The sequence below is a fragment of the Lycium barbarum genome, chromosome 7, assembly GCF_019175385.1.
Source record: "Lycium barbarum isolate Lr01 chromosome 7, ASM1917538v2, whole genome shotgun sequence".
NCBI lineage: Eukaryota > Viridiplantae > Streptophyta > Magnoliopsida > Solanales > Solanaceae > Lycium > Lycium barbarum.
In genome coordinates, this window is record NC_083343.1 from 133,251,706 (window position 1) to 133,275,936 (window position 24,231).

Below are 24,231 nucleotides of genomic sequence, written 5' to 3' on the forward strand. Positions count from 1 at the left end.
ATCTTGTTTGAATACCATGCCCTTTAATAAGCTTGATGTGATTGCCTCTTGAATAGTCTCGTTAACTAAATATCTCTACTTAAATGGATAAGTAACTCATGATCCTTGGAAATTTAAAGTAAAGTATACTTTCACTTAATGAGTACATAAATGAAAAATCACAGTGAAAGGGATTTGTGTGTTAAGTAGCTTTCATCTGAAATTTCCACGACAAGACTTAGAAAATTGCAACACGTTTCCATTCACTATTCAGTATATTTCTTGACTTAATTTCCCATGATCTTTAAATTTTTTAGAGGTGGTTACAACACATAAACAACGAGGGAACTCATTATTTTCAGACATGAAACATAGATATATGATGAATCCTCGCATTCCAGATGTGAGATGATTTGAATGGAATAACGTGTGTTACCTCTAAGGATTTATATGGCTCAAGAAATTGGTTATCTAGGGTCTCTTACTAAGCTATCTTTGGGTACTAACTCTCTTAGTGGTTCTATTCCTGTTTCATTAGGGAATTTGACCAATTTATCTATTATGTATCTTTATAGCAATCAACTTTCTGGATCCACTCCTGAAGAATTAGGTTGCTTAAGGTCTCTTACTACGCTAGCTTTAAATTTTAACTTTCTTAATAGTTCTATTAATTCCTGCTTCCCTTGGCAATTTGAGAAATTTGCAAAATATACTTCTCAAAATATACTTCTCAATGTTAACAATCTTACTGAGGAAATACCTTCATCTATGTGCAATTTGACATCATTGAAAGTGTTATACCTAGAGAGAAACAACTTGAACGGAGAAATCCTGCAATGTTTTGGTAATATTAGTGGTCTTCTGGTTATGAAGATAGCACGAAATAATCTTAGTGGAGAGATCCCTTCATCTATTTGCAATTTAGCATCACTGCAAATTCTAGATTTGGGTAGAAACAGTGTGAAGGGACCAATTCCGCTATGTTTCGGCAACATGAGTGGTAATCTTGAGGTTTTTGATATGCAGCGCAACAATATTTCTGGGACACTTCCAACGACTTTTAGAATTGGAAGTTCACTTAGAACCCTCAACTTGCATGATAATGAATTGGAGGGGGAAATTCCCCGATCTTTGGCCAATTGCAAAGAGTTCCAAGTTCTTGATTTAGGAGACAATCACCTCAACGACACATTCCCCATGTGGTTGGGAACTCTGCCAGAGCTGCAAGTTTTAAGTCTCAGATCAAATAAATTGCATGGATCCATTAGGAGTTCAACGATTGAGAATATGTTTCCCGAGCTTCGGATCATAGATCTCTCTTACAATGCATTCTCGGGTTACTTACCAACGAGTCTGTTTCAACATTTGAAAGCCATGAGGACAATTGATCGAACAATGAAGGCACCAAGATATCTTGGGGATGCAAATTACGATGATTTTGTAACAGTTGCAACCAAAGGATTGGAGCTTGAACTTGTTAGAATTTTGATTGTTTATACAACTGTTGATCTTTCAAGCAATAGATTTGAAGGACAAATTCCCATTATTATGGGAGATCTTTTTGCACTCTGAGTGCTGAATTTTTCTCATAATGGATTGCAAGGTCATATACCACTACTACTTGGAAATTTATCTGTACTCGAGTCATTGGACCTTTCATTTAACCATCTTTCGGGAGAGATATCACAATAACTTGCTGCCCTTACGTTTCTTGCATTCTTAAATCTCTCCCACAATCATCTCCAAGGATGCATACCTCAAGGAGCTCAATTTGCTACATTTCAGAATAATTCATAAGAAGGCAATGATAGATTACGTGGATTCCCACTTTCAAAATGTTGTGGCAATGATCATGTGGCAGAGAGAAATTATACTGTATCTGCACTAGACGATGAAGAAAACAATTCTGAATTTCTCAATGACTTTTGGAAAGCTGCTCTTATGGGCTATGGAAGTGGACTATGCATTGGATTATCCATAATATATTTCATGATCTCGACTTGAAATTTCAAACGGCTTGCAAGAATCATTGAAGAGCTGGAACACAAAATTATTATGCGGCACAGAAAGAAGCAGCGATGTCAAAGGCACTACAGAAGAAGAAATAATTGCATCTAGAAGAGTTAAACATTCAGGTATATATGGTTAAGTTCTGGTTTGATCTTCACTTTATCGCAACCGTCTATGTCTTAGTTTTTATATTAGTTATATCAGCAACTAATCAAATGCTCTACCAAGCCTTTTTTTTTCTTTCAAAAATTAATTAGCAGCAGCAATTAAAATGGATTAGCTTTATCAAAATTTGTTTTAAGCAAGTAAAAGTTCAAATATGATATGCGACTTAGGAGGAATCATGTAAAAAAGTTCAAATCTATGCAAATTTAGATGGAAGCGGTAATTACAACAGCTAAGTTCAATAGTGATCCAATAATCTGGTAGAGGCTGGTTTAACTGGTGTTTCAAGTGTAAACCAACTGATAATTAATTTTATTGTAACATAAACGTCAGATTTAACTCTTTTTGTGTAGGATTAAAGTCTGACTGTAATTGATGATAGTGTAAGTAAAAGTAAGACTTAACCTTTTTTGTGTAAGAATAAAAATCAGAGAGTAAATAAACAAATTCGAACATGCAGGTGCTTAATTGGAGGAGAATTTGGTGGAATGCTCATTGGAGATCCATAATATCATATGCTGTAGCTTATGATGCTAGATTTGATTTTTTTTAGTTTCTTTTTAGGTTTTTAAGTAAGCTTTTTTCTTCATCCTTTTATGTAAGATTTTAATATATTCAATGAATGTTGTGTGTTCTGAATGAAATGTATGAATTTCTTGGATCGCTAGCAAATTAGGCAATATTCAATAACCTAAAAGGGCTAGCTAGCTATATCAGAGTCTATGTTGGGGTTGAGTCGGATAGCTTCTCATTTGTTATGGCTCGTTACAGTGTTTTATAAACCAATAAGACTAACTTCAAAGAATCTAGGAGGGACTTAATAATGAATAAATCTTTGAACAAGCTGAAGAATGCGTTATGTGTTGTCCCTAATTGAGCTCGAGAAAGAAATGAAGCCAATGTTGGATGTCGTTGGATTTCTCGCTGCTGCTTCAACGTGTGCTCAGGTTTTGCAGCAGTTTAAAACGAGAGCACTGAAAAGAGATGAATTGACGGAGGAAGATATTTTACTTGCAATAGAGGATAGAGCCACTAATGAGTTTGGTACAAGTGATCAGATTAGAGGCTTTGTGTAAGATCATCTGGACCATATTTTCCCCTCTTGCTGCCAATTCCACCGATGAGTAATTTTTATTTTTGGATAAGGTGACTTCTCCTGTTAATGAATTTGATGATCATAACTAATCTGTGTTTAAAATTTCGGCAGATGATTAATACTCGCATTAGGCATTATTGATTGAGAAAAATAGAAAATCCTCACATAGAACTGCAAAAATATTTATAAAGGCTCGCATGAGTCCATCCCGATAACTTTGTATGTGAACGTAGAAAAGTCTTTATACCTGTAACAAGTTTCTTATCTCTAAAATAGACGATTTCCAACAGTTTTTAGTAATATCTCTAGTACATTGTCTTCTGTATTTCTCCCAATCAGAGGGGAGTTGTAAAAGCGAGTCTTATTTAAAAAAGAATAACATCTTACTGATCTAGTCAAGTCTATTTAAGTAAACAAACGCCATTCTCAAGAAATTAGACACGACTAATGACAGTGTTATTAGTTGTATAATTATGAGATATTGAAGAACCTGAATAAGGAATAGACATGATATTTAGAATAAATTCTAACAGCCGGTATTTCATCTTCATCAATGAAGAGAGACTTACTTAACTTTTAAATTAGGCAAAGTGATTTGTCTCCATTATTGTTATACCATATATGAAGATGATTTATTTATATCACCATAAAATGGAAACGATTAGTAATAGCTCTTTAGAAGAAAGTTCAAGTCCATGTCCCTAAATTTAAAGAAGCATGCGTATGGAGATAACTAATTCCCTAATTTTTCCGCCTTGATTGCCTTTTTTTTCTTTTTCGCAGCGATGTTCTGGCTAACTTGGGCGGAACTCGATTATTCCATCAGATGCTTGCTACCTATTACCAGCAAATGTACATCGAATAACTCTGCCGCTAAGGCTTAGGCATATCGAAAAATTACCTTACATTTTTTTTTTCTCTGGTGAGATCTAAGGCTTATACTCTCAGAGAAACAACTATACCTCCTTTTGTTATTCATAGTCTTTCTTCAATTTAATTTTCTCCGCTCTCCGTTCTTTTGGGACCAAATAAATGTGTTTAATTATTCTCAGTTTACTATGTATTCGAAGTTTGAATTAGTCGCTTAAAAGTTGGAAGTCAACCCATCTTTATCTCCTCATGAATTGGTTTTAGTTCAGAAATTACATAGAGACTTAAATAGTGCACAGCCACTCCATGACCCACTGCAATAGAGTAGGGTGTACCTTCACTGAAAGAGGTAACATCAAATTGAATGAGTTTGGTTGTTGTAGCTAACAGTAACAATTAATAGTCTTCCTTGACTCTAATTTCCCCAAATAAGATTAAAAAAAAAAGTGAAAAAGAGGTTAATTACTTCTAATGATTATTTATAGAACTAGACGTACCAAATAAACTAATTTCACCTCATAATATATAAACCTCACTACCACCATCAGATATACAAAATACACACTAACATATACAAAACATGTTTTTCTCTTTAAGTTCCACTTGCTCTTAAAATTTTGATATTTTGTTAATTGAAAAAATAGGAAAAATAATTGCAATACTCTTTACTTTCTGTTACATTTCGAAGCACTCCAGTGTATTTTTCTTGCATCTGAAGGTATAAACACGTCTCCATAGAAAGAAAAAGAAAGAGGAAATTAAAGTCAAGAAAGACTATGCATAACGAATGGAGTGAACGAGTCTTTCAATTTTATGTTAATTAATCTTTCAGAGAACGCATTCTCTACTCTAATCGCAGTGGAGTCCGGAGCCTAAAGGGTATAAAAATATACGGTATTTACCAAAAGGGAATGATGAAAAATTTATATACCAAAAGGGGCATATCGTGGGCTGACCCACGATATACCCCAAAAAAATTTTCGGCTGTCAGAGCCAAATCAACGAAAAATTAAAAAAAAAAAATTAAACGTATAACGTGGACTGATCCACGTTTTACCTCTAATTTTTTTTTTTTGCGAGCTCTAAAAAAATTTGGCACTTTTTTTTTTATTGCAACACTTAGTGTGTTTTTTCATACTTTGACCAATGATTAATCGTGTGTGAAGACTCCGAAACGTCAATATTTTATATAGAACCTGATATTTTTTTCTGCGTACAATAATGTAGGATCAATACATCAAGGATACGGAGACGTTCGGATCGTCATTTTAGGGGTTGAAAAGGTGCCCGAAGTAAGTTTTGTTTGAAAAAACTTAGTGTTTTTTCATACTTTGACCAATGATTAGTCGTGTGTGAAGACTTCGAAACGTCAATATTTTATATAGAACTTGATATTTTTTCTGCGTACTTAATGTAGGCTCAATACATCAAGGATATGTAGACATTCGGATAGTCATTTTAGGGGTTGAAAAGGTACCTGAAGTAAGTTTTGTTTAAAGTTTAAGTGTTTTATTTTTTAAGGTTTTGATTTAAGCGTGTTATTTTTTAATCACGACATAACTTTATTTTGAATATAAATATAATTCTAAAAAATATAGGGAGAAAAACTAGTTGTAAAGTGGTCAAACTTTAGATGGTCATAACTTTGCGCTTGGACGTCCGTTTTACGCGTTTTTTTTGAACCTGCGTGTTTTTTCGAGATCTACGCAGGCAAACAGCCGCCGAGCCGATTTTTAAAAAAACACCTTTTATCCCATTCATTTCAATTTTCCCCTAAATTGGCCTGAAATTTTCAGTTTTATGTACTTATAAGATGATGATACGCAATAGATTTCAACGTAAAAATCCCGGGGTAATGTAGCTGTGAATGTCAATTTCACTTCTGTGGTTTCAGTTTTTGAAAATAAAGCTGACTAATTTTCTCGACATATAAAGTTGACAAAATAACCTTACAGTCAAACACTAAGTTTTTTTAAACAAAACTTATACTGAACGTCTACGTATCCTTGATGTATTGAGCCTACATTATTGTACGCAGAAAAAATATCAAGTTCTATAAAAAATATTGACGTTTCGAAGTCTTCACACACGACTAATCATTGGTCAAAGTATGAAAAAACACTAAGTTTTTTCAAACAAAACTTACTTCGGGCACCTTTTCAACCCCTAAAATGACGATCCGAACATCTACGTATCCTTGATGTATTGAGCCTACATTATTGTACGCAGAAAAAAATATCAGGTTCTATATAAAATATTGACGTTTCGGAGTCTTCACACACGATTAATCATTAGTCAAAGTATAAAAAAACACACTAAGTGTTGCAATAAAAAAAAGTGCCAATTTTTTTTTAGAGCTCTCAACAAAAAAAAAAACCTTTAGAGGTAAAACGTGGATCAGTCCACGTTATACGTTCAATTTTTTTTTTAAATTTTTTGTTGATTTGGCTCTGACAGCCGAATTTTTTTTTAGGGTATATCGTGGATCAGCCCACGATATACCCCTTTTGGTATATAAATTTTTCATCATTCCCTTTTGGTAAATACCGTGTATTTTTATACCTTTTAGGCTCCGGACTCCACTGCTATTAGAGTAGAGAATGCGTTCTCTGAAAGATTAATTAACATAAAATTGAAAGACTCGTTCACTCCATTCGTTATGCATAGTCTTTCTTGACTTTAATTTCCTCTTTCTTTTTCTTTCTATGGAGACGTGTTTATACCTTCAGATGCAAGAAAAATACACTGGAGTGCTTCGAAATGTAACAGAAAGTAAAGAGTATTGCAATTATTTTTCCTATTTTTTCAATTAACAAAATATCAAAATTTTAAGAGCAAGTGGAACTTAAAGAGAAAAACATGTTTTTTACTCTCGTCTTGTTATTTCATTTGCACACTACTAGAAAAAGGGGTTTTTTTCATTGAGATTCGGTGGGAAATTTGTGCTACAAAACATGATTTTCTCACTTTATTTCTATCGAACCAGCTCACTGGAAAAACACATAATAGAAAATAGGTACCCATTGAAACACTGGAAAATTTCATATTTTTTCTGTTAAAAACACCACTATTTAGGTTTTTCCCACCGACATTCAGTGGGATATAACCACTAAACATTTTTCAGTGAGAAATCAGTGAAAAAATAGAGATTTTTTTGTAGTGGCGTGTCGTGCGGATATTTTGATCTCAATATTTCTTTTCTGATTAAATATAACTTTCTTAATTACTGTAGCAATTGCAACAGCTCTGTAATATCCGAAGCGAGAAACTAAAGTATTATACCATTTTTAAAACTGTTGGGCACATTATTTGTTAATGTAGACAACTTAACCGTATCCAGTTGCACTATTAATAAAAATTTACCTTTTTTTTGGGGGGGGGGGGGGGGGGGGGAATCACAAAAGAGATAGTTATTTTTTATATTTTAAAAAAGTGGAAGAAGACTTGAATGGCAAACTAACTACACTTGAAAACAATTAGAGTAAAGAATATGTTCAGTTAATAAGTAGTAACATCACAATGAGAATTCAAAGAGAAAGGGAATTATGTGTTGTAGCTTTCATCTTAAATTTTCACAGCAAGACTCGTACAAGGACTTTCCAAGTCTTCCTTCCCTTTATTTGTTCTTTTTTCATTTTGGGACCATGGAACTGTGTTTATTCTCAGTTTCTTATGGATTCAAAGTCTGATTTAATCATTTGAAAGCTTAATCTTTATGTCCTCAATGTGGTTAGTTTAACTTCAAAAGTTGGTACAAGAGATTTTATCATTAATTCTTCAAAGGATATGTTGCTATAATTTTATCTCCATTACTGCTATCCCTTTTATATATGACCAAAGTTTTGCTCATAAGTTTTTGAGATAGATTAATTCATAAGACTAAACATAATGACATCATTAGCAGAGCTAAGACGATTAACAACAGAGCCTTTTTTTTAATGGTTATTTAACAGTTTAAAGAGAATTGGTAAGCGAACAATGTATGCATATACAACAACACTTAGCCACTTGGATAGGTCCTTGTCTGAATTAAAGGCTACCTTGTCCTGATATTTTGCTACTTAATTTAATTGGAAGTCGTTCTGATTCTACGCCGTATTTTACACGCAAGTCTTGTACTGGTTTCCTACAATATAAAAAGTGTGCCCTGCACCAATTTCATCCATCAAAAACCAAATAAACTCAAAATCGTTTAGCAATATATGATAATGGTTTCCAAAAATTTTTCTTTGTTTCAGCTTTTCCCCCTCTTGTATCTCTTTACAGTTACTTTTGCTTCCACTGAGGAAGCAACTGCCCTCCTGAAATGGAAAGCAACTTTCCATAACCATAGTAATTCCTTATTGGCTTCATGGAGACCAAGATCTAATGAATGCAGTGATTGGTATGGAGTTACATGCTTTAATGGTAGGGTAAACAGCCTGAATATTACAAATTATAGTGTCATCGGTACACTCTATGATTTTCCATTTTCATCTCTCCCTTTTCTTGAGTATCTTGATCTTAGCACGAACAATATCTCTGGCACTATCCCACCTGAAATTGGTAATCTCACAAATCTTGTCTGTCTTGACTTGCATATCAATCATATTTCAGGCACAATTCCACCACAAATTGGCTCACTAGCCAAGCTTCAGACCCTCCGCCTATTTGACAATCATTTAAGTGGTACTATTCCAGGAGAAATAGGTAACCTAAGGTCTCTTACTAAGCTATCTTTGGGTACTAACTTTCTTAGTGGTTCTATTCCTATTTCATTGGGGAACTTGACCAACTTGTCTTTTCTGTTTCTTTATGAAAATCAGCTTTCTGGATCCATTCCTGAAGAAATAGGTTACCTAAGGTCTCTTACTAAGCTATCTTTGAAGAATAACTCTCTTAATGGTTCTATTCCTGCTTCATTGGGGAACTTGACCAGCTTGTCTGGTTTGTGGCTTTATCGGAATCAACTTTCTAGCTCTATTCCCGAAGAAATAGGTTACCTAAGGTCTCTTACTGTGCTAGATTTGTCAAATAACTGTCTAAATGGTTCTATTCCTAATTCATTAGGGAACTTGACCAGCTTGTCCTTATTGTATCTTAATGAGAATCAACTTTCTGGATCCATTCCTGAAGAAATAGGTTACCTAAGGTCTCTTACTGAGCTATCTTTGAAGAAAAACTCTCTTAATGGTTCTATTCCTGCTTCATTGGGGAACTTGACCAGCTTGTCTGGTTTGTGGATTTATCAGAATCAACTTTCTAGCTCTATTCCCGAAGAAATAGGTTACCTAAGGTCTCTTACTGTACTAGATTTGTCGAATAACTATCTAAATGGTTCTATTCCTGCTTCATTGGGAAATTTGAACAACTTGTCTATTTTGGGTCTTTATAGAAATGACCTTTCCGGATCCATTCCTACTTCCTTTGGAAATTTGAGAAATATGCAAGTTTTGTCTCTCGAGATTAACAATCTCGCCAAGGAAATTCCTTCGTCTTTGTGCAATTTGACATCATTAGAACTGTTGAATCTCTCAGACAACAAATTTAAGGGAAAAATTACGCAATGTTTGGGTAATATCAATGGCCTCCAACTTTTAGCGATGTCAGTGAATAATCTTAGTGGAGATATTCCTTCATCTATTTGCAATTTAACGTCACTACGGATTTTAGATTTGGGCAGAAACAATCTTAAGGGAGCAATTCTGCAATGTTTTGGAAACATGAGTGCTCATCTTGAGGTTTTGGATATACACCAAAATAATCTTTCCGGGACTCTTCCAACACCTTTTAGCATTGGAAGTGTACTCAGAAGCATCAACTTGCAAGAGAATGAACTAGAGGGAAAAATCTCTGTATCTTTGGCGAATTGCAAAGAGTTGCAAGTTCTTAATTTAGGAGATAATTACCTCGTTGACACATTCCCGATGTGGTTGAAAACTCTTCCAAAGCTGCAAGTTTTAAGCTTGAGATCGAATAAATTGCATGGCCCCATTAGAACTTCAGGGAATGAAACCATGTTTTATGAGCTTCGAATCCTTGATCTCTCATACAATGCCTTCACAGGAAACTTACCAATGAGTTTGTTTCAACATTTGAAAGTCATGAGGAAAATTGATCAAACAATGAAGGCGCCAACATATCTTACTATAACTGTTGGAGTGGGATATTACCACGATCTTTTGACAATTGCAACCAAGGGACTAGAGCTTGAACTTATTGGAATTTTGATTGTTTACACTGCTATCGATCTTTCAAGCAACAAATTTGAAGGACAAATTCCAAGTATTATGGGAGATCTTATTGCGCTTCGGGTGCTGAACTTGTCTCATAATGTACTGCAAGGTCATATACCACCATCACTTGGAAGTTTATCTGTAATCGAATCATTGGATCTTTCATTTAACCAGCTTTCGGGAGAGATACCACAACAACTAGCTGCTCTTACATCTCTTGAATTCTTAAGTCTCTCTCACAATCATCTACAGGGATGCATCCCTCAAGGACGTCAATTTGCTACATTTGAGAACAATTCATATGATGGTAATGATGGATTACGTGGATTCCCTGTTTCAAAAGTTTGTGGAAGTATTTTGATACCGGAGACAAATTATACCGATTATGCGGTAGATGATGAAGAAAGCACTTCTGAATTTCTGAATGAATTTTGGAAAGCTGCTCTTATGGGTTATGGAAGTGGACTATGTATTGGATTATGCATAGTATATTTCATGATTTCGACTGGAAATCTAAAATGGCTTTCAAGAATCATCGAAGAGTTGGAAAACAAAATTATTATGCGACGGAGAAAGAAGCAGCAACGTCAAAGGCACTACAAAAGAAGAAATAATCGCATCTAGAAGAGTTAAAAATTCAGGTATATAGTTAAGTTCTAGTTTGATCTTTAGTTTATCGCAATTATCTGTGTCTCAGTTTTCATATTAGTTATATCAATAGCTAATCAAATGCTCTACAATGCATTTTTTTCCTTTCAATATAAGCAATTAAAAAATGGATTAGCTTTTTCAAATATGTTTTAAGCTAGAAAAAGTTTAAATATAATATGCGACGGAGGAGGAATTATGTTAAAAAAAAAATCAAACATATGCAAAATTAGTTGGAACTAGTGTTTGTGCAAACCAACACGTAATTTAACTTTAGTGTAAAATAAACGTCAGACTTAATTTTCTTTCTGTAAGATAAAAGTCCGAATATAATTTTATTATTTAGTGTAAAATAAAAAGACTTAGAGCCCGTTTGGATTAGCTGGAAAAAAGTAGCCTTTAAGCATAAGTGCTGAAAGTTATTTTATAAATAAACAGTTACGTGTTTGGAAAAAGGTGCTTAAAGGGTTTTTTAGAAGGAAGGGTAGTATTGGAATTAACAGAAAATATAAGGTATAAAGGCTAACGTTGTTGGTCAAACCAAAGTGGTTTTTAAGCCAAAAAAATAAGTTGGGGTTGAGCAAGTTCTTGATTTTGGCTTATTTTAAGCATTTATAAACTTAATTTAAGCTGTTTTCTATTTTTGTCAAACACGCAAACAAGTTAAAAATGGCTTATAAGCTGGTTTGACCAACTTATAAGCCGATCCAAATGGGCTCTAAACTTTCTATGTGTAAATATAAAAATCAGACTGTAAATAAACAAATTGGGACATGCAGGTGTTTGGAGGAGCATTTGGTGGAATGCTCATTGGAGATGCAATATCAGATGTTGCAGTTTATGATGCTAAATTTGAGTTTTATAGTTTCTTTTAGTTTTATATGTAAGTTTTTTTTTTTTTTTAACTTCCTTTTATTAACTTAGGAAAATGTAATATCATGAATTTTGAAGATATATCAAGTTTATGTAAGATTCAATGAATGTTGTGTGTATTGAATGAAGTGTAGGCAGTTCTTGGATTCCTAGCTACTTGCTGTAAATATAACTTACAAATTAATACAGTGCTTGATACTACAAGAGAACATAAAATTAGCAACGAAATTTGTCGGTAATCCCTAGTTAATCTGTCGCTAAATAACTCTTCGCTAATTAGATTTTCTTATAATCTGTTGCTAATCTGTGGCTAAATTAGATTAGCATGGGATTTTGTTGTTTAGCTAGGAATATTTGTCCGTCGTTAATTCCTTGTTTTCTAGTAATTTGTGCTAGCGTTTTGGCACTCGCCTTATGGTTCTCAGTCCTCTTTTGCTGAGATGCCTTTAAAAAGATTTTTTCCCTCATCGGAACAAGACCTATAATACTCACTTCAAAGAATCTAAGAGGGACTTAATTATGAATAAACCTTTGAACAAGCTGAAGAATGTGATATCTGTTGTCCCTATTTGAGCTAGAGAAAGAAATGAAGGCAATGTTGGATGTCCTTGGATTTCTCGCTGCTGCTTCAACGTATGCTCAGGTTTTGCAACAGTTTAAAGAGAGAGCATTGAAAAGAGCTGAATTGGCAGAGTAAGATATTTAGCGTGCAATAGCGTACAAGTTTGGTAACAAGTGATTAGATTAGAGTCTTTATGTAAGATCTGAACCATAATTTTCCCTCTCCTGTTAGTGCATTTGATGATCATAACTTAATCTGTGATTAATATTCCAGCAGATGATGATTAATACTGCATTATGCATTATTGATTGAAAAAAATAAATAGAAAATCCTCACATAGAAGTGCAAAAATATTTTCATCAACATCTGATTCTAAAGATGCTATGTACGGGCTGAATTTAGGCACCACCAAAGCCATATTTCTTTCCATAAACTATCATTTGAAGCTTATTATATTGAAGTCGAAAAGTCTCTTGATTGGAAACACGATATATGTGATTGCAAACTTGTTGGTCAACTTAATTACTTCATTCAGAAGACATGAAAGTACAGGAAAATGCAGTTATCGCGCTACTCAACTTATCAATTACTGACATCAACAAGTGGTCGATAGCAAATGCTGATGCAATCGAATCTCTGATTCATGTCCTCCACACGGGGAGTTCTGAGGCTAAAGAAAACTCTACCGCTACACTTTTTAGCCTTTATGTGATCAAGGATGATAAGATGAAGATTGGGAGGTCTGGGGCTATAATATATAAAATTCTCTCTCTCTCTCTATATATATATTATACTAAAAGTGTGAAACTCCTATCTTTAAAGTTAGATTACAATTTTGTCCTTGCTCTAATTAAAATGTAATAAAACATAAAACATCTTATATAGTACCTATTAAATAGTGATATTATATTAAAAGTTGAGTGAATTCTATTCTTAAGAAAAAAAAAACTTTCATCAATAAAATCAAATGCATTGAACCAGATAAATGATGGATGAATTGATTCATCTCCCAATAATTAATATAGGCTATGCATATCCATATTTTCTTGATGGCATTTTAGAAAACTTTTTCACGTTCCAATTTTTATTGGTTTGGTCCACTAAGCTTCTTCTCGGTTGTAAATGTGCAATTTATGTCAAGCCTAAATAATAAAATTGAACGGTTATTAATTCCTTTAAAGACTCCAGCCAAGTTTCTCTTCGTTAATAATCATATCATGGATAAGTCAAAGAGTCAAATAGGAATCATAAATTGTATTGTGTTGTACAATATCCAATCGGTTAAAAACAAGCCAAGAGTCATTACTCTTAAATGAAAAAGAGAAGTCTAGAGGCATTACTCTTGAATTAATATCTGTTTTTTTACCAAAACAATTCAATGGCCACATTAGTAATTACCATTTAATTGATAATCAATTCTTGCCTAAGAGAACTTAATAGCCGCATTTTAATGTATATATTAACGTTGTTGTTAGTCATTAGGTATTGTTGGGAAAAGTGAGTTTATTTTGAGAAAATATTGTGGTTCTCATTTTTTCTTTGCAATTGAGTTTTAGAGTACTTTTTAGCTTCATTATATTGTTTACTTTTTCGATATTCAAACTGAATGATGTTATATTTTTATGATAGTGTAAAGCTGGAGATGAAGATTGAAATTTGATGTACCAATTACATATGGGTGAAAATATTACACCCTTTATTGTCGCATTATTGGATTTCACAGAATCGGTAAGCTAGAATCTGTAAGCTTTCCCTTCTTTCATATTTTTATTTGTGTTTTAGGATTATTGTCCTTCTTTATTCTCCATTTTCCCTTGTTTGGTGGTGGGAATGTTTAAGTCCCCCATCATTTGAACAGTATAAAACTAATTAGTTTTCCCGATTATTTATACTTCAATAACATAATGAAAATTTTCATGATTTGTTGTATTTTATCTCTTTAGATACAAATTTCATTTTGAGTTATGTCAATTTTTGGACTTTTAATTTTTGCTTTTTGTGTGTGGAAGATGTGATGAACGCATTTGATCTTTATTTCTGATTTAATAATGATAAAAAAAAATTCTTTCCTTTGAGTTTTAATCTTTCAGCAATTGCTATTTTCATTTTAGATTTACCCATCTTCTTTTTTGATGGAAACGTTTAGGTTGCACAGTTCTTCAAAAAAGATTTGGCATGAATTGTTTCATCATAAATAGTAAAAATAAAATAAGAAACTTGACTGAAAATTTTGTGTTAACAATAATGATTGTAAATTTAAGGTTTACCTACATAGAAAGAACTTTGCAACAAGGAATACTATCTGTGAATCAATAACATGACTTTCTACTTTGCGGTTATTAACATTTTTTGGGCTTTAAATTTTTGCATATTGTGTATGGGAAGTATACTGAGCACATTGTATGATTTTGTTTTAAATTTATTGGTGATAAATGATTCCTTTTCTATTAATTTCAATTCCATGAATTGCACTATAATTAATCAAATATAGAATATATTGTTCAAGAAAAAATCAAAAAGAAAAAGAAGATCGAACTAAAGAAAGGACTCAACAAGTACTTTAGTTTGAGTATGTTTGTAATGAGATAATTTTAACAGAACATGCTATACTCCTCCCTTGCCTTATCCAAAATCTTTTCTTTATTGTTAAATTGTTTGCTATATTAATCATCTAAATTTGAATAGTGTTTTAAGCCACGATGAAACAACAAGAAGATTTTAGATGTAGTCATACTGAAAATATAAATATAATGTTCATCAATAGGAGTCATAGTCACGATTGAACAAGTAAAATGTCGAAGTGAAACATGCACCAAGGATGTCGTCTATAAGGAAGTATTATTAGGTTAGGTACACACATAGCATATGTTAGCACTTAATTGCGTCAAAACTTATCTCATTAAACATCATTGTGTGAAATTATAAAGTAGGTTTTTTGGAACTACAAAATGTAGCGTCCTGTGCATGGGGACGTCAGTACGGATAAAAGTACTGAGTATGTAAGGTGGGATGCAATAGCATGAGTAAGGCGGAAGTACAAAGAAAATAAAAGTAACACACACACACACACACACACACACACACACATATATATATTGTTAGGATGGCAGGGTACTAGTGGAGGACGCTCTTATTAGACGGAGATGACAATCATACTTCCACAAATTCTTGAACGATGGTGGGGACAAAGATATTGTGTTGGGAGATTTGGAGTACTCTGAGAGGTGTCGTGATTTTGGGTATTGTAGGAGTATAAAGGTTGAGGAAGTTAAGGGTGTTGTCCGTAGGATAAGTAGGGGTCGAGCGACCGGGCCTGATGAGATTCCTGGGGAATTTTGGAAGACTACAGGAAGGGCAGGTTTAGAGTGGTTGACCCGACTCTTTAATGTCATCTTTAAGACGGCTAAGATGCCCGAAGAATGGCGATGTAGTACAATGATTCCATTATACAAGAACAAGGGTGACATTCAAAGTTGCAACAAATACAGAGGGATCAAGCTGCTAAGCCACACTATAAAAGTGTGGGAAAGGGTGGTGGAGATGAGGGTGAGGAGAGGCATGTTTATCTCAGAAAACCAGTTCGGATTCATGCCGGGGCGCTCAACTACAGAATCTATTCTTCTTGTACGGAGACTGGTGGAGCAGTATAGGGAGAGGAAGAGGGACCTACACATGGTATTCATCGACCTAGAAAAAGTATATGACAAAGTGCCGAGAGAGGTTCTATGGAGATGCTTGGAGGCTAGAGGTGTACCTGTGGCGTACATTAGGGCGATCAAGGACATGTATGATGGGGACAAAACCAGGGTAAGAACTATGGGAGGAGACTCAGAGCACTTCCCAGTGATGATGGGGTTACACCAGGGATCAACTCTTAGCCCATTTTTATTCTCCTTAGTGATGGATGGATTGACGCGACAAATTCAAGGTGAGGTGCCATGGTGTATGCTATTTGCGGATGACATAGTCCTGATTGACGAGTCTTGCAGCGGGGTTAACGCTAAGTTGGAAGTTTGGAGACAAACTCTGGAGTCTAAAGGGTTCAAGTTGAGTAGGACCAAGACAGAGTACTTGGAGTGCAAATTCAGTGAGATAGTGCATAAGGATGATGTGGAAGTGAAGCTTGGCACCCAAGTCATACAGAAGAAAGATAGTTTCAAGTATCTTGAGTCTATTATACAAGTAAATGGGGATATTGATGATGACATCACACACCGTATTGGTGAAGGGTGGATGAAATGGAGGCTTGCCTCTGGAGTGTTAAAAGATTAAGGTCATATAAGGGCATGTTTAAAATCCAATTGCTGAGGTACTTTTGAGTTAACCCCGAAGAGGACAAAACCTTGTGGTCTCAAAAACTGGACCAAAACAGATAATATCTTACAGTTGTATTTGACCGTTACAAGGAAAGAAGGATAACATTAATATTGAATTTCTTTCGCTGAAATCTTATGTTGTATATAAAAATTCTTTTATTGTATATATGTAACTTGTATTTAAATATAATTTTTTAGCGTAATTTTTTTTAATCAACATATTAGAATTTTTGGCTCCATCGCTAAGATTTTGATGTTTTTGCTTTCATCTCAAATTATACTTAACTAATACCATATTCGTCAAGCCACCACTTAAGGGATCCTTTATTCCAATGTTTGCCCTTGACTTGAACCTATATGGCGAGAAGTACATCTTTAATCATACTTTCATCATACTTCCCATTAACTCACTTGTACTAGTTATCAAATACTAGTTTGGGTTATGAAAATTTGGATAACATCTCTCCTATATTATCTACTTCCTCCAAATACCAAAACAACTCCCAAACAATACCAACAACATTAACAACAATATTATCAAGATTCTAAGAGATAAATATGTACAATTACATCCAAACTATCTTCAAATCTCAATCCGTACGCCAACAACGCCAACACAACAATCTATAACCCTTATTCTCGTAATTATTCCTAAAATAATAAATAAAGAGAGATTCATACCTTGTCCTTGATAGAATAAAAGGATCTTCAATATTTACTTTGTTTCCAATCCAACTATAACACAAAACAAAACTATAATCGCGACTACACGTTGTCCGAACCTCGATTAATACTCCGTAACTTGAAATTTACTCAAAATCCTCACTTTTATGTGATATATGAGCTCTCATATGCTTGCTGAACTTTCTAGAGCTTTTTAGGGAATTATTATGGATAAAATAGGGGTTTTAACCCTTATATAGTAGGTTGAAGTCGGTGGCACTGTGGCACTGTAGCAGCACGCGACACTGTGCATCCGCGCAGTGCAGTCCCCTGCTTTGCCCGCCTAACTTGTAACGTTCATAATTCTCTACTCCGATGTCTATCGACGAGCGGTTTGTTGCGTTGGAAACTAGACTTCCTGAAATTTAATTTAGGCTCTTTCTTTGCTTCAAAACTCCTCATATACTAAAAGATATTCTTCCTCCAAGTTGGGCCAAAATTGCCCTTCATATTTTCTTCAAAGTTCCAATGAATTTAATTTCCTTGATTCTCTTGCCCTTCAATCCTTCCATAGTTTATTATATGAACTTAAACCTTCATAATCATAAGATTGGAGCATATAATATCATATATTCTTAAAGGTAACTCCAGCGTCTATACTTAAAACAATCAACACTCATAAATCTCAACGTACAAAATTACGGGGTGTAACACTTGGGCTAGCAGAAGGTTTCTCCGATTTATTTTTCTTTTGATATATTTCTCTATATGGCATCAGAGCCATAGCCATATGTGGCTTATGGATATATTTTCAAGATCAGGTTAGTGGTTGATTCAATTATTTTTACTAAATGGATGTTTGTGGTCGTGCAAATAGATTGGGGATGGAATTATTGATCTAGTCCAACTACAAGGTATAGAAGACCTATTTGGAGTCCTACCTTGTTGGCGAGGATTTGTGGGAAGTTATCAATGGGATCAACACAAATACTCCCGCCGATGCACCGAAAAATAACGACGCACGTAAGAAGTGAAAGCAGATTAATGCCAAGGCGGAGTTCATCTTGAAAAGGTCCATCTCTCCCAGTTTATTTGATCATATTATAAGGTGTAAATCAGTTCATGAAATATGGAAGATCCTTGATCATTTGTTTAACAAGACAGATAAAGCTCAGCTACAGATTTTGGAGAACGAATTGGCCAACACTATTCAAGGTAATCTTTCTATCACCAAGTACTTCTTGAAGATTAAAAACTTATGTTCTGAAATCTCTATTAAATCCGAGCGAGGCTATTTCTGAAGTACGAATGAGAAGAATTATCATTCGTGGTTTGAAATCAGAATATATTTCTTTTGTTACATCAATTTAAGGGTGGGCTCAACAACCATCCTTGGAGGAATTTGAGAATTTATTATCGTCATTGGAGTTATTATCCAAACAGTTGGCTGAGGTATCTGTTTAAGTAGGTGAAGGAAATGCTCTTGTAGTTGATAAGAGGAATTTTAAAAGAAAAGCAAGAGATAGGCTACACTCTCGATCCTCAAGTGGCTCAAGCTCGCTAGGAAAGAAGGAAGAGTCTTATGACAATCACGGTAAGAAGCCTCCCAAATGCTATCGGTGCGGTAAAATAAGACATATAAAAAGATATTGCCGAGTCAGGGAGAGTAATATGGCTCAAACCGAGAAAGTTGCTGAAGAATAAGAAGATTGGTGGAGGTGCTTTATAGCTGAGACTCGAGAAATAGATGCCATGGCTACTATCAATTTTGAAAAAGACCGGATTGTGGATTCAAGATGTGGGCACCATCTCATCGAAGATGAATCTGAATTTTCCAACTTTCGAAAATACAATGGTCGTGATGTCATTATAACAGCAGATAAATCAGTTCATCGTGTGGAGAAGGAAGGCTTTGTTGTCATCAACGAGAAGCAGGATGACTCTATCACTCTCAACAGTGTCTTTCATGTTCCAGGTATGAGGAAAAATCTATTTTCAGTTGCAAATGCCATAGATGTTGGAAGTTATCTAATATTTGGACCACATGACGTGAAGTTCCTTCAAAATACCAAACAACTCAAGGCAGATATCATTCATACCGGTAAGAGAGTTAATGATTTATGTCATATATGCCTCTAATTCATATATTGAGAATATGAGTAGCAATGATAATACATATCTGAGGCATGATAGACTTGGGCATCTTAGCATGGATAAATTAAAAGCTATGGTGAAATTCAATCTAGTAAAAGGATTACTAAACTTAAGCAACTTTGGTAGAGGAAAGATTTGTGAAGGATGTCAATACGGAAAGGCACATCAGATGCAATGCTCCTCTAGAACTAATTCATAGTGATTTGATGGGGCCAACAAGAACTCCTTCATTCTTCGGCTATTCTTATATGTTAATTCTCATTGATGATTTTACTATATTCACCTGGGTTTAATTTGTGAGGCATAAGTTAGAAGTTTTTAGCAAGTTTATAGAGTTCAAAGAAATGGTAGAAGGCGAGCTCAGTTCCAGAATAAGGCGGTTGCGGACTGATAATGGTGGTGAGTTCACTTCTGAAAAATTTCTCTCTTTTTGTTGGCAGTATGGTGTTAAAAGAGAACTCACCTGTGCTGATACACCACAATAAAATGGAGTGGCAGAAAGAAAGATTCGACACTTAACCGAGACATGTAAAAGTTACCTAGAGCCTTATAGGCTGAAGGTATGAAATGTGCAACATATGTGATCAACAGGATGCCACTTTCTCCAAACAACATGAAGTCACCTTATGAATTAATGTTTGGATAAAAGCCTAACATCAAACACCTAAGAGTTTTTGGCTCTATCTGTTGTGTTCATATCCCATACTCTCAACGAAGCAAGTTAGATGCCAAGGCAAGGAAATGCATCTTTCTTGGATATGAAGAAAGGAAAAAGAGTTGGAAGTGCATGGACCCGAAAACTCATCGCTTCATTGTTTCTCGTGATGCCGTATTTGATGAAGTCTCATCGTATTATGGAGTATCTTCAGAAGGAGGGGTTCTAAAATCTTGAATCCTCGAGTTCCAAACTTACCCATCACAGGTGTTTCGTCAGATAATACAGCTGCAAAGGAGCTAAGAGAAAGGGGGAGCTCGGGAACTCAACAATATGAAGCTCAACAAGAATATAATTCACGTGATTCACAAATTCCAAGAAGAACTATTGTTAAGCCAGTCCACTTTAGAGATGAATATTTTGCTAGACATATTCTTGCTTTTTTGCAGGACCAATTGACGATGAAGAACCTTCCTCCTTTGAAGAATCTAAACGAGTCAAAGAGTGGGAGCTCGCTATGAATGACGAAATAGAGGCTTTAATGAAAAATCAAACTTGGAGCCTTGTGCCAAAGCCCAAAGATGTACGGCCCATATCTTGCAAATGGGTTTACAAAATTAAAAGAAGAGAGCAGATGGCAGCATAGACAGATATAAAGCACGGCTGGTTGCTCGAGGATTTTCTCAAAAGTATGGTGAAGACTACGACGAAACCTTCAGTCCGGCGGCTAAGATGATCTCAGTTCGAGTTGTACTAGCCATGACAGCCTCGTACGATTGGAAATTATGTCAACCTGACGTGAAGAATGCCTTCTTGTACTGGGAACTTGACAGAGTTATCTATATGGTTCAACCACCCAGGTATGTCTCTAACTTACATCCTGATTATGTCTGCAAGCTTAAGAAAGCACTTTATGGACTCAAGCAGGCTCTACGAGCATGGGATAGTGCTCAATATCTACATTTTTGTGGATATGCTGCATCACATTCATATCCTAGCTTATTTGTTAAGAAACATAGAGAACTACATGTTGTTGTTCTGTTATATGTGGATGACATGATAATAAAATGATACAATGCTGATGAAGTTGCGAGGCTTCAAGAGGAGCTTGACATAAGATTTGATATCAAGAAACTGGGAGAGCTATATCATTTTCTTGGCTTAGAGGTGACAAACACAAGTAAAGGAATCTTTATTACCCAAGAAGGGTATGCCAAGAAGCTTGTTGACAAGTTTGGGGTAAAACAAAGCAAAAAGTACTCTACTTCTCTTGAGACTAGCACGAGGTTAAGGCGTGAAGAAGGCTCACTTCTTGCAGATCCCAAGCCTTTTCTAGCTCCTTTTGGAAGTCTTTTGTATTTAACTATTACAAGGCCAGATATTGCATTTTTCTGTTGGATATGTCAGTAGATTTATGCAATCACCAAGAAAGCCTCATTTGGAAGCTGCAAAGAGGATTCTGAAATATATCAACTCAACATCAAATATGGGCCTACTCTTCCAAAAGAAGAATGATTTGGTATTTAATTGGATATACTGACGCCGATTTTGGTGGTGATCTGGATGATTGAATATATACTTCAGGATATATTTTTCTTTGTGGTGGAACAAGTGTTTATTGGTGCAGGAAGAAGCAAGACTCGGTTTCTTTATCAACTATAGAGGCGGAATATAAAGCAACAGCTCTTACTGCTCAAGAATGTGTATGGCTCCAAAGACTTGCTAAAGATTTCCATCTGTCTATATCAAAGCCAACTACTATTTTTGGAGACAATCAAAGTGCCATCAAGCTCGCAAACAATCCAGTATTCCATGCAAGAACTAAGCACATTGAGGTGGAATATCATTTCATCAGAGAAAAAGTTCTTGATGGAACTATAAATACTTTGGAAGTGCGAAGTCAGGAGAATATTGTTGATATCTTCACCAAGTCACTTCCTAAAGCTTCGTTCGAGTTCTTTCGCGACAAGCTTGGGCTAGTTCCAAAAATTCACTTTAAGGGGGAGTGTGAAATTATAAAGTAGGCTTTTTGGAACTACAAAAAATTCTAGATATTTAGTAATGATTCTAGAAATTCCTAGTATAGTATCTTAGATAAATATCTTGAAGAGATTTCTAGATAGTCTAGAGTATTGCTAGAAGATAAGGTTTGCTAGATTTTTCTTATAAATGTATCTAGAAGAATTTCTAGAATCATCTTTAGACAATTATAAATAGGGGTGGCCTCGACTATTTGTAACCAAGTAATACAAGCAAATTCAAGAAAGTTTTTCTTCCATAACCAAGTTCTCCTATATAAAATTTTCCTTCTCCGTTCCAAAGTTTCCTCTACTTTAGTTGAATCTTCCGATCTTAATAACGATCTTGGGCTAGCAGAAGGTTTCTCCGATTTACTTTTCTTCTGCTATATTCCTCTACACATTGTTCATCAAATTCAACTTTGTATTTTCTTTCTTCGAATTTTCAATTACTTTTTTTCATGTTTTAATGGATCCATCTATATCGTTTAAAAAATCTATGTTAATTGAATTGGGACACGTCCAAGAACTAGTATAATGCTAAAAGTGGAAAGATCCCATCTTTAAAGTTGAATTATTATTTTGCCCCTGCAGTAAATCAAAATATAATAAATCATATAGTTATTAGTAATATCTTAATTACATAAAGATTGAATCACAAGTTCAGCAACTAAATAATTAAATAATTATTTCTTTATATTAGTATATAAAATGTTTCACACCCCCAAAATTCATTGAATCCAAATACATAATTTAACATATTTTAATTATATCAATGTAAATTTTTGTACCTATAGTTACTTTATATATTGAAAGACCAATTTACCCATTAAAAAATGAACCACCATTTTACCCTTCTTTTGAACTCTACTTCTAAAATGATATTTCAGCCAGAAAATAAAATATAATCTTCTAATAAATCATTAGTAAATAATTATTTTCTACTATAATTAACCAGCTGGTAAATGAAAAGTCAATTACCGCAAGATATTATAATGTCCTAAGTTAATGATAAAGTTGCATGGATTCACTGCATCCTTTCAACTCCTTAACCTTTCAACTGCTTCATAAAGTTATATTACTGGAACCTTTCAATTCATAACTTTCATCTTCTCTTCAGATCATTGTAATGGCAATAATCTTTCGTTCCCATAAATTAAGAGTTAATATCTCATATGGTCATATGGTCATTTAACTATGGACACGAGCGGAATATCTCATATCGTACGTCACTTAACTATGATCATGGGCGGACTCACCTTGAATGGTGGGGGGACACGTGCCCCTGTGACTTCGGAAAACCCCCTATATACATATATTTATATATCTCAAAAAACTATTATATATTTTAAAAGGACCCTTCAAACATAATTGGTAAAGTAGTTCAGTTGGTAGGAGTGCCCCTGAGCTGATGCTCACACAGTCGCGACCGAATTAGAATCTCGGCTCCTACAATTATTTTTTAGAAAAAATTTGTGCAGTAAACTGCTGTACAAACATGCGTTTAATGCAGATTTTTAATTTTTTAAATCTTTTTATTGTTTAGTCCCCCTCCCATTTTACTTTTTCATTAAATCCCTCCCCCCAAAAGCCCCAAATATCAAAAGATCTTTTCCCACTTTCCACTCATCTTTTCCCAAGCAAAAGGAAACTCATTTGGCTCTCTCCATTCTCAAACCCATCTTCCATTCTTCCATTATCAAGTTTCTCACAAATCACTAAGTTAGGAACGTCACTCATAGTCGAATCTATTGTCGATATTCATTAATTTCTCCGACAATCAAATTCGAGCCAACGACCAGACTTCTCTTACGGTAAATCTTTCCCTTCTTTTTTAATGATCAATATAGATTACTTGTTATATAACTATATAATATATTTAATTACTAGGGATTGAGTAATACATAACTTTATAGATTTAATTTAATTAGATGAATTACGTAGTACTATTAGAGATTTTTTTTAAAAAAATAATTGTTTAGTTTGTTACTCTGAGAAGGAAGTATT

General features: G+C 34.5%; 2 protein-coding genes and 1 pseudogene across 2 annotated transcripts in view; all 3 read left to right on the forward strand.

The window, feature by feature from the left end:
• The first annotated feature begins 131 nt into the window (after nucleotides 1-131).
• On the forward strand, nucleotides 132-2,051 carry LOC132604586 (receptor-like protein 9DC3; annotated as a pseudogene).
• A 6,180-nt stretch (nucleotides 2,052-8,231) lies between these two features.
• LOC132604585 (receptor-like protein Cf-9 homolog) lies at nucleotides 8,232-12,002 on the forward strand. The gene is made up of 2 exons (XM_060318153.1): nucleotides 8,232-10,976; nucleotides 11,763-12,002. The coding sequence occupies exon 1, from the start codon at nucleotides 8,323-8,325 to the stop codon at nucleotides 10,957-10,959; it is 2,637 nt and encodes an 878-aa protein (XP_060174136.1). The 5' UTR covers nucleotides 8,232-8,322; the 3' UTR covers nucleotides 10,960-10,976; nucleotides 11,763-12,002.
• Nucleotides 12,003-12,442: 440 nt separating this feature from the next.
• LOC132601989 (U-box domain-containing protein 4-like) overlaps nucleotides 12,443-24,231 on the forward strand; it is a 48,690-nt gene continuing 36,901 nt past the window's right edge. Inside the window, exons 1-2 of the mRNA XM_060315028.1 lie at nucleotides 12,443-12,549; nucleotides 12,949-13,173. Of these exons, the coding sequence (XP_060171011.1) occupies nucleotides 12,443-12,549; nucleotides 12,949-13,173 (332 nt within the window). The remainder of the gene's footprint in view (nucleotides 12,550-12,948; nucleotides 13,174-24,231) is intronic.